Source organism: Nicotiana tabacum, chromosome 6, assembly GCF_000715075.1.
Source record: "Nicotiana tabacum cultivar K326 chromosome 6, ASM71507v2, whole genome shotgun sequence".
NCBI classification, from domain to species: Eukaryota; Viridiplantae; Streptophyta; class Magnoliopsida; order Solanales; family Solanaceae; genus Nicotiana; species Nicotiana tabacum.
This window is the reverse complement of record NC_134085.1, coordinates 209,602,141-209,616,751: the sequence shown is the minus strand read 5'-3', so window position 1 is coordinate 209,616,751 and position 14,611 is coordinate 209,602,141. Positions and strand designations below refer to the sequence as shown.

Genomic DNA, 14,611 nt, shown 5'->3' with positions numbered 1-14,611 from the left:
GACTTCAGAAACGGAAGCTGCGTGTGTTGACTCTGCTGTCGTTGAACTCCAATCTACTGACTTCATGGTGTATTTGGCTTTCTTCTTTTATTAATTCGAACCTTGAGCAGTGAGGTACGCTCCTCGTAAATTTGTTCTCGGATCTGTTGTGGTTATGGAATTGTGGTTTCCGTTTGAATCCTTTGTATTATGCTTCGCTGAAGCATTCGCAACTTGTTGAATTTCCTCTTAACTATTTCATGTTTGCTAAGATTGTGATTTTTGTTGCTTCAATGAACTTTGAATGTGTGTTTGGAATTTAATTTGGGTGGAATAAAAATGGTTTGGAAATGAATGAGCAAGAGGGCACATATGAAACTTGGGTGTTTCGCATTGCTATCACAATAGTTGCTGGGAAAATGGATTTTAAACAAATGATACACATTGATTGATTGGACGATTCTAGAATTTTTGACATGCTTATGTTATAAAATGAGCTCTATATTGTTTAATTTATCTAAATAAGTTATGTACCTAAGGGTGAAAAGCAGTAAGCTAAGTGTTTTCATATTGTTTTGGGATCTGATTTTAACTATTTATTTACATGAGAATGTTAAATTCATCTGCGGTAATGTGCAGCCGTTTCCATGGATTATTAGCGTGATTAAACGACTGATTCTTAACAGTGTCCCTAAAATCTGTAGTGCTAGGTTACAGATTATTATGATATTATGTTTGTAGTATCTTTGGCATCTTCTTTGGATTTAGCTGAATACCTCCTTTTGAAATAAATTGGGGCGTGCCATATTAAGTAACACAAATAGCTATGGCCCTCAAAACTAAAATTAGCAAACATTTAAATAGATTATTCAAGGCGCGCCGCGCCAAATGAAATCTCAAAATGTATGGCCCTTGCTTAATTAATATTTTGATCCTTAGAATTCGAGGCGTGCCACCTAGTGGAATTCTTGTGGCCCTCACAAAGTTGTAAACGCGAAATTGCTTTAGGCGCGTTAGTTTAATAATATTACTTTCCTAAATTCGGGTGCGCATTGATGCGGCCCAAATCCAAATCTCGATGAAGTCGAAATGTGTTGACAATCACGGGCGCATTGATTGCGACGGGGTTCGAAACGCGTTTTCACGACATCGTAATTCTTATAAAATAAATAATGATAGAAAAGAGGTTCACGAATTGAGACGAGCCTCACCGAACAAAAATAAATAAATGTGGGGCCCTCAATAAATGATTATTAAAAATTATTAGAATTTGGGAGGGCCATTTAGCGAACTTCACGGCCTTCCCCAAAATAATATTACGTTAGAATCTCTAGGCGCTATTTTAATAATTCACCTTCCTAAACTAGGGTGCGCATTGATACGACCCAAATCCAAATCTCAATGGAGTCGAAGTGTGTTGACAACCATGGGTGCATTGATTGCAACATGGTTCGAGACACATTTTCACGACGTTGCAATTTTATTTTATTTTTAAAATAATTATTATAATAAAAACGGTTCAAAATTAAATAAAAGGCACATAAGCTAGCATGTATTGAAATTAGATAAAATCAAATACAACAGTTAAGCGACCGTGCTAGAACCACGGAACTCGGGAATGTCTAACACCTTCTCCCGGGTTAACAGAATTCCTTACCCGGATTTCTGGTTCGCGGACTGTTAACAGAGTCATATTTTTCCTCGGTTCGGGATTCAACCGGTGACTTGGGACACCATTATTATCCCAAGTGGCGACTCTGAATCATTAATAATTAAATCTCGTTCTCATTGTCCTTTAAACGGAAAAACTCCTTTACGCCCTTGCGGGTGTAAGTGAAAAAGGAGGTGTGACATTCACTAAATATTCTTATTATCATTTAATTCTTGTGTTATAATCCTCATAGTATAATTTGGATAAAAATTTCTGCGTGGACCAAACGATCCCTAAAATAATTTTCTTTTTCTAATCCCATGAGTAACAGTAGAATAAATCTACATAGTGAGGTATTTATCTAGAGTTTAGTTTTTAATCTTCTGAATGTTAATCTAATGAGGTCCTTTGCTGATGGTGGTGTTTTTCAAAGTTTTCTTTTTGCTAATTGAGAATCAGAGACAGTGTACGAAGAAAGTATAGTTAAAAAATTGGAAAGCTCATCCAATTAATGACATGCCACTTGGCATTAAAATGGTAGATTAGCTTTTGACGCTAAGCAAAAGCCTGCCGACAGATAAGGAAAAAACCGGCGTAACTCAGTCCAAAGTAGAAGGGTAAAATAGTCCAAACACAAAACTATTTCTGAAGCGGCTACCGTAAGATTCTTTATTAACCAATCATATTGTCCCATTGCATGTTAAATGCCTTAAATACCCTTAGATAAAGCAGGCATGTTGACCATTAAGTGCCTGCTTAGTAATGATTATATAATAGTAATGATATTATTTGAATCGCATTGATAGTGGTGTCAAATAATTTAGCTCATTATAATATAAGTCGATATAACTCGACTTAGATGGGTTGGGCTGTCTGTATTAGCAGTGATGTAGTAGGTTATTTTGAGCATAAATCAAGTTTACCCACCTAGAAGCATCGGCAAATCTGGGCTATATATATGAAAACTTATCAAAATATAGAAATGAAGGTTTTGTGTGTTATAAATAAGAAGGAAAGCTGTAGTATTATATTAATCTAATAGTTAAACAAATTACAAAAATAATAAGAACAAATGGAAAATAATTTTTAGCTGCATAGAGTGGGTTATCATGATCTCTTATTTAGGCTAAAACACAAGCAAGCATCTAACGAATTGTTAACTCATCCTGTTTATTACTTTTAACTAGATTTAATACATACAAATCACTGGCGGCCCGACGAATTTTGTGGCCTAAAGCCAAATTTTATGAGGGGTCTTAACTTTTTAATATTTTTTTATTATTTATTTGAAGACTATTTTTTTAGCTTTTCTTAGATAGAAAGTTATTAATAATTCTTATAATCAATAGGAGTAACTATTAATAAGTATTTTTCAACTGACAATATAGCTAATCCATTTAACCTTTCTTGAGATATTGTTGATCTTAGGTAAGATTTTATTAATTTTAATTTTCAAAACTTATTTCTGCTAAAGCAACGGTAACATAAGTTATTAACATTATTACATAAGCAATTTAGGTATTTGAAAAAGAATTAAATCCTTTTATTTGACTAAGTGCATTAATTAAACTGCTATCTTCTAATTGTACTATTTTCCTTAATACTTTTAATTCAGAAAATAAATCTAAACCATCAATATTAAATTGATTAGTATGCTTTAAGGAATATTCAAGATTAAGGCAATATTTTTTCAAATTTCCAACATCTAGTGATCTTAGTTTATACCGCCAAATAGAAAACCAAAAATATTTTCATATGCTTCGAATTTTTCAAATCTATTTTGAAGTGAAAAATAGTCTTGTCTATTATGTATAAAAGTAATCAACTCTAAAAGACTCTTCGAAAGATTTTGAGATTTCATTGTATTCGCATCAAATTGTTGCTTCATATGTATCACACGTTTCTTACGAAATTCGGGTTCAATATTCATTTCAAGTACAATTTCTTGGTAGATCATAGCAGTTGCAAATCTTTCTTCTCTATATTCGTTAAAGAAAGAAATCAAACTTTTTCACTTTACAGAACTTTTTAAAATTTTTATACATAGTCTATTAAGTGTAATAAAAAATAGGGCTCTCACAAATATGGGGCCTAAAGCGGTTGCTTTACTTGCTTTATGGAAGGGCCGCCACTGATGCAACTGTAAATCAATCGCTCATTTGACACCTCTATTCACCGCCAACATCCATAAACTTTAAAAGCTTATCTAAATCTGTCTTCAAATATTTTCTTGGGCAAGTTACACATTTGGCGGGTCGATAAAAAATAAGTAACATCATTAGACAAATATACAAAAAATATATATTGATGATATATATATATATATATATATATTTTGTATATTATATACAAAAATATAAAATTTACCGACTATTACTTTTGAGAACGGTTATATTATGTAGTTTTCCCTATTTTCTTTCTTGTTGGGCTTTCGATGAAGTTGGATTGGGAGAAATTCAAAAATAGTCAGATTTACAAGTGGTCATTTAAAAATAGCCACAGTTTCAAAAATAATCGAAATTTAGCCGCTTTTCATGTAAAGATAAATCTGAATGAAAACACTGTTCAAAATCTGGAAAAATATTCCAGTATATTATACTGGAGTTCCAGCATAAGTATACTGGAACTCTAGTATATTATACTGGATATTTTTATGAATTTTGAACAGTATTTTCGTTCAAATTCAGCATAATATACTGGAATTTTTCACGGATGCAGCGATCTCCAGTATATTATATTGGAACTTTTCGTGTTGCAGCAAAATAGTGGCTATTTTTTAATGACTTTGCAAACGCTGACTATTTTTGAATGACCAGTCCGAAAACTGACTAGCCAGTGCTATTTTATGGTTGGATTGCCATGGCTCCTATAGCCGCATGCTTGATTGGGGTAAAAATTGCATGGGGCACCCTATTTGGTCGCCGCCATTTAACCTATACCCATTTTTAAAAAAAGTTTTAACCTGTACCCAATTTTTAAACAACTTCAGCCCCTTTCTCCTCCTCCTTCTCATTCGTTTTCTTTTTCTTCTTCTATTAACAACTGAAATGCACTATGATTAATTCTCTAATACTACCACCATTCCATATGTTTGACCAATTAGGCTCATGTTAGCCTTTGTCTTCAGCTAAATCCACCGACTTCCAGTATTGCAGTAAGTTAATTCTTCTGTTACCCTAATTATTGCTAGATTAATTTTTATTTCTGAATGCAGAGTTTTGGGAAAGTTGGTATGCGGATATCTATTAATTTGTAGTTCGTAGTTCAATTGTATTTCAATTGATGAAGTTTATGTAATTACGACATCAATCTGTTACTGCTTATTTTTCTTCCCTTCCATATGTTTGACCAACTGAAAGGCACTATGAGCCCAACGATTTTCATCATTATGAACAAGGGGAAGATTACTCATGGTGTAAATAGGCTAAAACTTGTTTGCCAGTTACAAAACAAAAACTTCAGCTGCTGAAGTTCGCCAGTTACAAAAACAAAAACTTCAGTCCCGTCTACTAGAATGCTGAAGTTTTGCGTGATTGTCTTTGCTACTTCAGCCCTGTATGCTGAAGCTACGCGAAAAAGTGGGTACGCTTGCAATTTCTTTTGCAAAGTAAACACAAGTTAAAACGTGACCAAAAAAACGTGTATAGATACAAATTGCACTTGATTGGGAGAGGTAGCTAACGAGCTACTCAAATCTTACATCAAGCCCGTTTGAGAATATTTTTGAAAATAAGAACTAGTACTTTTTAGCTTTCAAATGTGAATTATTTATGAGGATGGATTCGATTCGTCTATTCTTAACCAGAGAACTCTCGTATTCAAGATCTGAAAATAAAGAAATCTCTAATAGGAAGCGGTTCTCCTTTAAATGGACCCTGCTTGACACGATTTTAGATTAGCCAAACAAGTAAATCCTAAGTACCGGATGATAATAATTTATACCTCCAAAAAAGCGTTTCGCAATCTAAAATTAAATTTATAATTGGATTGCTCAGAATGTGATTTTAGTTTTTAGAACTCAACTACTTTTTTTCGAAAGTAACTTTTTTCATGCCATACTATTCACTTATTTAATTATTATGTATATAATAAAATACATACTAACCATATATACTTTTGGTTAAACGAGGAAGAATAGCTTGAAAATATCTGTAGAATTATACATACCTTCTTTATAGCAATGCTTCTATTGATATGAGCTGAAAGAAGGGTCCATTTCCACTATCATATCCTATCAAACAAAAAGTAGAGTTTTGTTAATGACCCAATGGTATGTTGAAAGCTGCTTCTCAACCCAACAAGCTAACTTTTTTTCAGCATTAGCATATGCAACACTATTGGGTCTATACCAAAAATAATAAATAATTGTTTAGTGGCTGAAATTGCTATTGCACTTTACATTAAAAAAATTCTGAAAATCATATTTGTACTCTAAAAGAAACCGCGTCGTTTTTCCTTAACTGAGTTGCGGACAATTGAACCACTAAGATTATGGGAAAAAAATTATAAATACTGAAATATTATTGATAAATGGATTCTGAATCTGGGACATAACGACGTATACAAGAAAACTAGTCTGAATTGAAATTTAAAAAATTACGTAAGTCATTAAAGCAAAGCTTTGATTATGACATTCTTATATTCTCGTAGTAAAACAAAAAGATGAATATTTAAATATTGGTTACAATATTGTTTGTCACTTCAAGAAAGAGCCATCTGGAAGTGTGGTGGGATTAAAATAAGTGTTGCTTGGCATTTATTTATGTAATTATTTTTCTTGATCCAAACTTAAAGATATGAACAAGTCAATTCAATTTAATATCTAGCACAAAATAACACAACTACTGCTTCGGATGCTTTCCAATCTTAAGAATATTAATTACTCCCTCCGTTCGCTTTTACTTGACAGGTATACTAAAAATAAATTTTTATTTTTACTTGTCACTTTACGCATATCAAAAAAAGACAAAAAAAAATTTACATGTTATACCCACAATATTTATTATTCATTTCAAATCATTTTTTCAAATCCAATAAAATATGCATAAATTAATATGGGTATCATAGTAAATTATGCACTTCATTTATTATTTCTTAAAGGGCGTGAAAAATCAAAAACGTATCAAGTAAAAGTGATAGGAGGTAGCAACACAAAATGTCAGTTTAATTTTAGACAAGAAGCGCAAGAGAATTATGAAATTGGGGTTTGAGATAGCTCACATGATGTAATATTCCCTTCCCCGTTCATCTCTTTTAATAGTAATCAAATTAAACAAATGTAGCACTAAAATTTACCGATTGCTATTATTATTTTTATTATTTATGTTTTGTCAATCATTTTTTTTAACAAAAGGAAATATCATACATCGTACCAGACTTGTCATCTACATATGTAAGTTATCTTCCTTTAACTATCTGTAACTCTTGCTTCGTATTACTATGTCTATTTTTCATCGGTAATACATGTACATTGTTGCTGAAATTAATTCAATATTAAAAATCATCACCACAACAATATTCCCAAGGTTTATTCCCCATCATAGCTTCTATTATTACCATAGGTCACTCTGTACCTAATCAAATGCTAGAAAACTATACAACAGATAAATTAGCAAACCAAAATATTTTTCATTAAGAAACATAAAAAATAATTTTACGTGCCAAATCCCATTTTAAATAGATTTTGAAAACCATAGTCAACTTTCACCCCCAAAAAATGAAAAACTTTGATTACTAAGGTAACAGCCGACCAATAAGACTAGAACCAAAATTTGTCTCTACGTAGCAAAACAAATGCATATCTGAGATACAAAGTGGGTACTTGTTTTATAGCCTGTTTGGTCTAGCTTTTCCAATTCTAAGATCACTTTATTTCAAAATTGAAGTGTTTGGCTAAGTTTTTGAAAGAAAAAAAAAGTATTTTTGAGGAGAAGTAGAATCAATTTTGGAGAAACAGAAAAAAATAGTTTATCTCCAAAAGCACTTTTTAAAAAAATACTTTTAAGAAAAATACAGTTACAAATAATTTTTAAAAGTTTGGCTAAACACTAATTGATGCTCAAAAGTACTTTTCAAATTAATTAGTCAAACACAAACTGCTTCTCACCAAAAGTACTTTTGAGAAAATTATTTTTGAGAAAAAACACTTCTCAAAATAAGCTAATTTTTACAGCTTGGCCAAACAAGCTATTAGTCGTGGACTTCAAGTTCTAAGAACCTGTTTGGTAATACGATGAAAACTATCCCATTCTAGCCGAATAAAAATAAGTTAACTTTCAATGCGAACATGTCATAAGACTCATAACTTAGTAATTAGTCATTAATAAGGCCAAAATGAAGGTCATTAATATGGATTCATTGAAGTTAACCAAAAAATGATAATGACAGCAATAAAGTTTGAGATTGTGCAATAGCCAACTAGCCGTTATCTGAACAACTCAATGAACAGTCAACAGAGTTAAGTCCTTAAAATAAGATGTCCATATACTGATTACATAAATGTCTAGAGTTTTATCAATCAACAATTTAAAAGAAAAATGACATTATTTTATCCACTTACTATAGACATTTGAAAAGTTCCTCGTGCACATAACATTTGGTTCAAGACTAATATAGAGTTGTATTAGTAAAGTAAATTTTAAACACAGAAACCAATCATATGTATAATATAGAGTTTTTGTAGCATAGTGGCCAACGTAGATCATAGGAGGATGAGAATTATGAAATATCGAGTTTAATTTTTAACATAAGTAAAAAAAATATTCTCATATATTTGAATGTTGGTGAATAGAATGTGCAGCCGTGCTAATAAAAAAAGTATAATACAGACTTTTATGTTAGATTTTTTTTTTCTTCACTTGTATAGAGTATTATATTAACAATAACAACTGTCGTGAAAACCAACCAAAATATGGAATGGAAGAAGTCTACCACCAGCTTCTCACACGTCTTTCCACTATTGCTTTATAGTATAAATGTTATCCTTAAGTAGGTAAATGATTACCTTTTGAGCTTCCTTTACAAGGACCACATTCTTGTAATACTGGATAGCCGTTTATCTCAAGAAAAAACTCAAAACAATTCTCTCCAAGGCTGAAAACTTGTGCCTCAGAAATTAAACAGTCATGTCATACACAAAGCTGAACCTATTTCCTCTTATGGTTGCACTTTCCTTGCTCTTAATATCTACACTCTCGTTTTCTTTCGTTAATGGGACTTCTTTGGTTGATGGTAAGCCATTGTTTTTCCTCAAAGTTGTAATCTTTTACTACTAAATAGGTTTGCTAAGTACCTTAGGATTATTCTTGTTTTTCCTCAAAGTTGTAATCTTTTGCTTAATGGGGTTGTTAATTACCTAGAATTACTCTTGTTTTTCCTCAAAGTTGTAATCTTTTGTTACATGGGGTTGCTAATTACCTAGAATTTTCTTCTTGGTTTTCCTCAAAGTTGTAATCTTTTAGTAAATGGGGTTGCTAAGTACCTTCGAATTATTCTTGTTTTTTCCTCAAAGTTGTTGTCTTTTACTAAATGGGGAAGAATTATTCTTGTTTTTCCTCAATGTTGTAATCTTTTACTAAATGGGGTTGCTAATTACCTTAGGATTATTCTTGTTTTTTTTTCAAAGTTGTAATCTTTTACTAAATGGGGGATCGCTCACATAGGATTATTCTGATTTTTCTGCCCTGTTTGTTGTGTTTAGGTGAAGTCAGTGAGCCAATGTATAGAAGTAAAAGGTTTTTGGCAGAGAGCAATGGTACTGGAAACTCATCTTTAGTATTGGCTGCTGAAAGAACACATAGAGAAGATCCACTTGAAGATCGGAGTTACTACACTGGTGGATGGAACATCAGTAACAGTCATTATTGGGCTGTAAGTTCTCTTTTCAGCCCTTAATTCCATTTACAGGTCCTTTTTCTGTTGGAAATTTGATTATTATTATTTCGTTTAAAATCTTCGTAGTTAATTTTTGTTATGGTTCTTTTTAACATTGCTTTTGGGTGGTTTAGTGATTGTTTATAAGCATTATCAATTAAGAAACGTGATTGTGCATTTTTTGGGGACTAAGAGTTCTGATAAGAATTGATGAGGGAGAGAGACAGAGAATATTGCCAATTATTCTTGTAGTTATAACATCCTTGTACCGTGTCATGTTGGTTTTACTGTAAACTCTCCAGAGACTGTCGCATATGCCCGACTTCTGGCTTTATACCCTCTGCTGCCTTTTAATAGGAGTTTTCTTTTACTTTTTTACTTCTGGAAATGGAATTCACCTAAGATGAATTTCTCGTTGTAACTTAGATTTGTTGTCAGCTTCTATCTGATTGTTAGCATATATATGCCAATATGCCACTTTTTCAGTCATCTCTTCATTCTTTTCAGCTTATATGATTGACGACGTATTGGCTATCTGATAAAAATCTTTTCTTGACACAGTCAGTTTCTTATACTGGTGCCCCTCTTTTCATCATTGCTTTATTCTGGTTTGTGGCATGTGCCATTTGCCTGCTCCTAGTTTGTTTCTATTGTTGTTGCTGCCGGAGAAGACGCTATGGTTACTCTCGAACTGCTTATGCACTTTCACTTATTTTTCTCTCGGCATTCACCATTGCTGCAATGTAATCACTCTATCTCAATCATCTCATTTTCATTACAAATTGATTAATTTTATGACTTTATTTACTTATTTCTGCCTTGTTATATCAGAGTTGGTGCTGCTGTTCTGTTTACTGGACAAGGGAAATTTCATGACGGTACAAAACATACATTGGATTATGTTGTGAACCAAGCAGGAGAAACGGTTGACGGTTTAAGGAATGTGTCAAACATTCTGGCTGTTGCCAAGCACACTGGAGTTAATCAAATCTTTCTACCTCAAGATGTTCAAAACAACATTGACAAGGTTGACACCAAGATTAGCTCGGCTGCTGAAACTCTTGAAACAGAAACTGAGAAGAACAAGAAGGATATCATGATTATCTTAGACTGGGTGTAAGCACTTCTCAGCTAATTCATTCAAGTCCTGTGAACTATATTGAACTTTGTGATGTCTCACTCATGGCCTTGTCGGTATGTACTGCAGGAGGCGAGTTCTCATCATTGTTGCTGCTGTAATGCTTGGTTTAGCTGCACTTGGTTTCTGTAAGTTTTCTGGTCTTTCAAAGTTAATAGTAGTACACATTGACTGGTACTGATCTTTCCTCATGCTTGTTTGAAAATCTGCTGCAGTGTTCTCTATACTTGGCCTGCAGGTTCTCGTATACATGTAGGTCTTATTACTGGAACAGATACTTCTCTTGATAACAAGGAACCTATTATCTTTTTGAAAGTTTAAGGGAATATTGTTGTTTGCAGCCTAGTCCTTGTAGGCTGGATCCTCGTTGCAGTCACCTTTATCTTATGTGGTGCATTTCTTGTTCTTCACAAGTAAGTTCTATCAAATTTGTCCTGTTATATCTGTCCCATCCGGGCTTCAACAAAATAGAAGATAGAAAAGACAAATTGAAAGAGTAAAACAATACATCTTTTACACATTAAATGAATACGGCTGTTGTGCTGCCTCTACTAGGTATTAACTTAATGTTCTGAAGCTCCTTACTTGTGTAGAGTGAGTCTTTAACATATACGGATTTTTTAGAAACAAATCATCTCTTTCAATATTGGAAAATAGTTCTTTAAATCTCTATCACGAAAATGCATTCTTACTTCTGCTCATTCTGGTTCATAATTCTTCAACATATAAACTGATTTTTTTAATTCTGTGAGCTTCTGTTTCTGTTTGTTCAGTTACTATATACTTCAAAATTTCTGACAATAGTTTTTGTCTATCTAAGTGCAACGGGGGACACATGCGTGGCCATGAATGATTGGGCAAAAAACCCAACAGCTCATACGGCACTTGATGATATAATCCCTTGTGTGGACACTGCTACTGCACAAGAAACATTGTCTCAGAGCAAAGAGGTCACCTACCAATTGGTTGGAGTGGCTAACAGGATCATCACCAATGTTTCAAATATTGATCCGCCTTCAGGTGTCGGTTTCAACCAATCTGGTCCATTGGTCCCTAACCTCTGCAATCCGTTTAATTCAGACAAGACAGACCGGAAATGTGCAAGTGGTGAGGTGGAACTTAGCAATGCTACACAGGTATATGAACATTTTTCACTTCAAGAAAACAAACTATGAAGATAAATGCTCAAAGAGAACTTTTTGAGAAGTTTCTTGTTTACTAGATGGCGATTATGGTGGGTTAAAAATGACATAAAATAAGTTCTTTTTGATTATGTCAACACCATGTCCATGTTTCAGAAACCTAATATTACAGCTAGAATTAAGGAATCAGCCTTAGTTGGGATTCCATTTCCTATGGATTATCTGCTTCTTTCTATGTTGCTTGCGCATAATGGTAGGAGAAACGAAGAAAACCTGCTTGATACCAATTGGTAGAAATGTATTCAATAACGTTCTATTAATGCAGGTTTGGAGGAATTATGTCTGCCAAGTTTCAGCAAATAATGTGTGCTCCACCGTGGGCCGTCTGACCCCTGATATGTACAACCAAATGACTGCTGTAGTTAACGTTAGCAACGGCCTGTATCATTCGGGGCCTTTCCTTAGCGAACTACTTGACTGCACTTTCCTTCGAGATACCGTCAGTGTCATTCATGATGAACATTGTCCTGATTTGACACGATACAGTAAGTGGGTCTACATTGGTTTAGCTCTAGTCTCAGCTGCAGTAATGCTGTCACTCATTTGTTGGGTACTATATGCAAGAGAGAGGCGTCACCGCAAGTATACCAAACTCGTTGATGCTACATCTGGTCAAGAATCTTACGCAGGGAAAAGCCAAGGGTGATTTTTCGAATATTTGGACAAGCAGTAAGACGTTCTTTTTATTTTCTTATGTATATAGTATGGCTAATACCAGATTATATCTGCAGTATTGCATGCTTTAAGTACGACATGAGAATACGTAAAGTCTCTTTCATGTTTGTCTATGACAAGTCGATTAGGGACTTGTAGGGATTGCTAGAAGTTGTTCATACACAATTGACACTAGGAATGATGCAGATTGTTGTGTGTATATGTACATGGACATCAAATTTTGTGCTTACATAACGCTCCTCACGTTTATGTTTATTGATTCATGATATATAATGCGAATGTATACTTGGAGGTACGGTAGTTTGTTCCAGTGTAAGTTGGGGGGGGCAAAATGCATGAAAGGCAGAGAAATCGCTATTCTGATGGAATTTCTATCGAAAGGCAGAGAAATGCAGTGTAAGTTTTTATCAAACTATCAAATAGTTACTTATAAGGTAATAAATAATAAAATCTTTTTAATAAGCATTACTATTTGATAGTTTGATAAAAATAATAACTAATCTACTGTAAACATTTACAACTTAAATTTTTAGTAGTATAGTCTACAAGAAAGCTTAATCCCGGCAGATAACAATCTCGCTGATCAATTTATTTCATTGATGCACTCTTCAGTTGAATTTTGTGAGTGCAACTGAAAGCTCACCTCCAGACGAAGGAAGGACTAATATGTAGAGTAGACTACATGAGATCTTGCGAATTTTGCAGCAAATATATCAAAAACTTCTACCACATAACCAATTAAATTAATAACGATAAATGAAAAAAAAAATCAAGAACTATAAGGGTCTATTTTTTGAAAATCCTGTAGCAATCTTAGCGGTATTTGAGGGATCTATAATGCTTTAATTTGAATGGACAAATGGAGGGAAGAAGGAAGTAAATGGCCTGGCGTAGATCCATAATTGCCTTAATTATTATTGCGACCATTATTTGTGATTAGGCAGCAAATTCATCGTTATTAATTTTAGCGTTATATCCAGCCATAATTTACGCATTTAATGCTCTCAAGTACTTGTACAGGGAAAGTCATTGGTGCCTATTTATAGTTGCGCTGGTCAGTCTTCATGTTGAATTATTGAATAGTTTATGATGTGAACTCTGATCATTTTCATGACTTCTAACTAAATCCTCATTTAGCATTTAGCATCACTTTACTGTATGATTAACTGTCCTAAAACTAGCATATGTGCAGATTTGTCTATTCTATAGATGTTAACCTTAAAGCTAATTAAAGTTTACTTTTTCCGGTCCATAATAAGTGATTTTTGCCTTTTTTTATTTTGGTCCAAAATAAGTATCCTTTTACATAATTAAGAAGTTAAATTTGCCCTTATTTAAGTGTCGTTTACTAGATCCTAATGTGTTAAGTTAATAATATGCAGATTTAATTAAGAATAATTTAGTCAAAATACCTATTTTTTTTAAGGAATTAGAATTTTCTTAAGGGGTATGCTAAATAACAAAAAGTCATTTATTATAGACCGGAGGCTGTGGGAGTAACATTCACTAAAGTGCATGAGAAAGAATTAAAGCTAGGCTAGGGCCGCTAGGTTGATAAAAACCAAAGCATGTCATAGTAAATTAAGACAGGTCCCATGGCAACGTCAAGAAAAGCGACTAGTAGTAGAACATGCCTTTGCTCCCCAACCAGCCATCCAGGCTCATTCAGATGCAGCCTTCACAGAAAGCAGCAATTTATTACAAAGTTCATAGGCACAACAATGTCACGTAGTAGCAACAAATTGGATGTTTCTTTCAAGAATACTACTACTACTGCAGCTACATCGGACAAGTCAAAGGTGAGCCTGTTTAAAGCCTTCCTCATGCACGTTATTATCAAACCTACAAACCATCATCAAAAGAGAATTAGAAACAACTTCCAGCCCAAACCAAGCTACCAGATTCTCCATTCTCAATGGCAATCACAATCGGCTGGCTGTCTCTTTATCCCACCCCTTTTTAATTTTCTCTTGCCTTTTTTATTCTTTGTGGTTACTGTCAGAATTTAATTAAGTGGATCTGAAGTACACCAATATATCTACTACTAGTATATTTCTTTGTGACAATAATGAGTGTAAACTTAATATATGTACA

At 33.4% G+C, this 14,611-nt stretch overlaps 1 protein-coding gene across 1 annotated transcript in view; it reads left to right on the top strand.

Annotated features, from left to right (window-relative positions):
• The window catches only part of LOC107816823 (uncharacterized), a 160,385-nt gene extending 147,598 nt beyond the window's left edge, over nt 1-12,787 (top strand). The window contains exons 2-10 of the mRNA XM_075256612.1: nt 8,567-8,860; nt 9,330-9,499; nt 10,064-10,245; nt 10,334-10,618; nt 10,710-10,768; nt 10,856-10,892; nt 10,982-11,053; nt 11,461-11,776; nt 12,108-12,787. Coding sequence (XP_075112713.1) covers nt 8,755-8,860; nt 9,330-9,499; nt 10,064-10,245; nt 10,334-10,618; nt 10,710-10,768; nt 10,856-10,892; nt 10,982-11,053; nt 11,461-11,776; nt 12,108-12,488 — 1,608 coding nt within the window. The 5' untranslated portion in view covers nt 8,567-8,754 and the 3' untranslated portion in view covers nt 12,489-12,787. The remainder of the gene's footprint in view (nt 1-8,566; nt 8,861-9,329; nt 9,500-10,063; nt 10,246-10,333; nt 10,619-10,709; nt 10,769-10,855; nt 10,893-10,981; nt 11,054-11,460; nt 11,777-12,107) is intronic.
• Nucleotides 12,788-14,611: the final 1,824 nt, after the last annotated feature.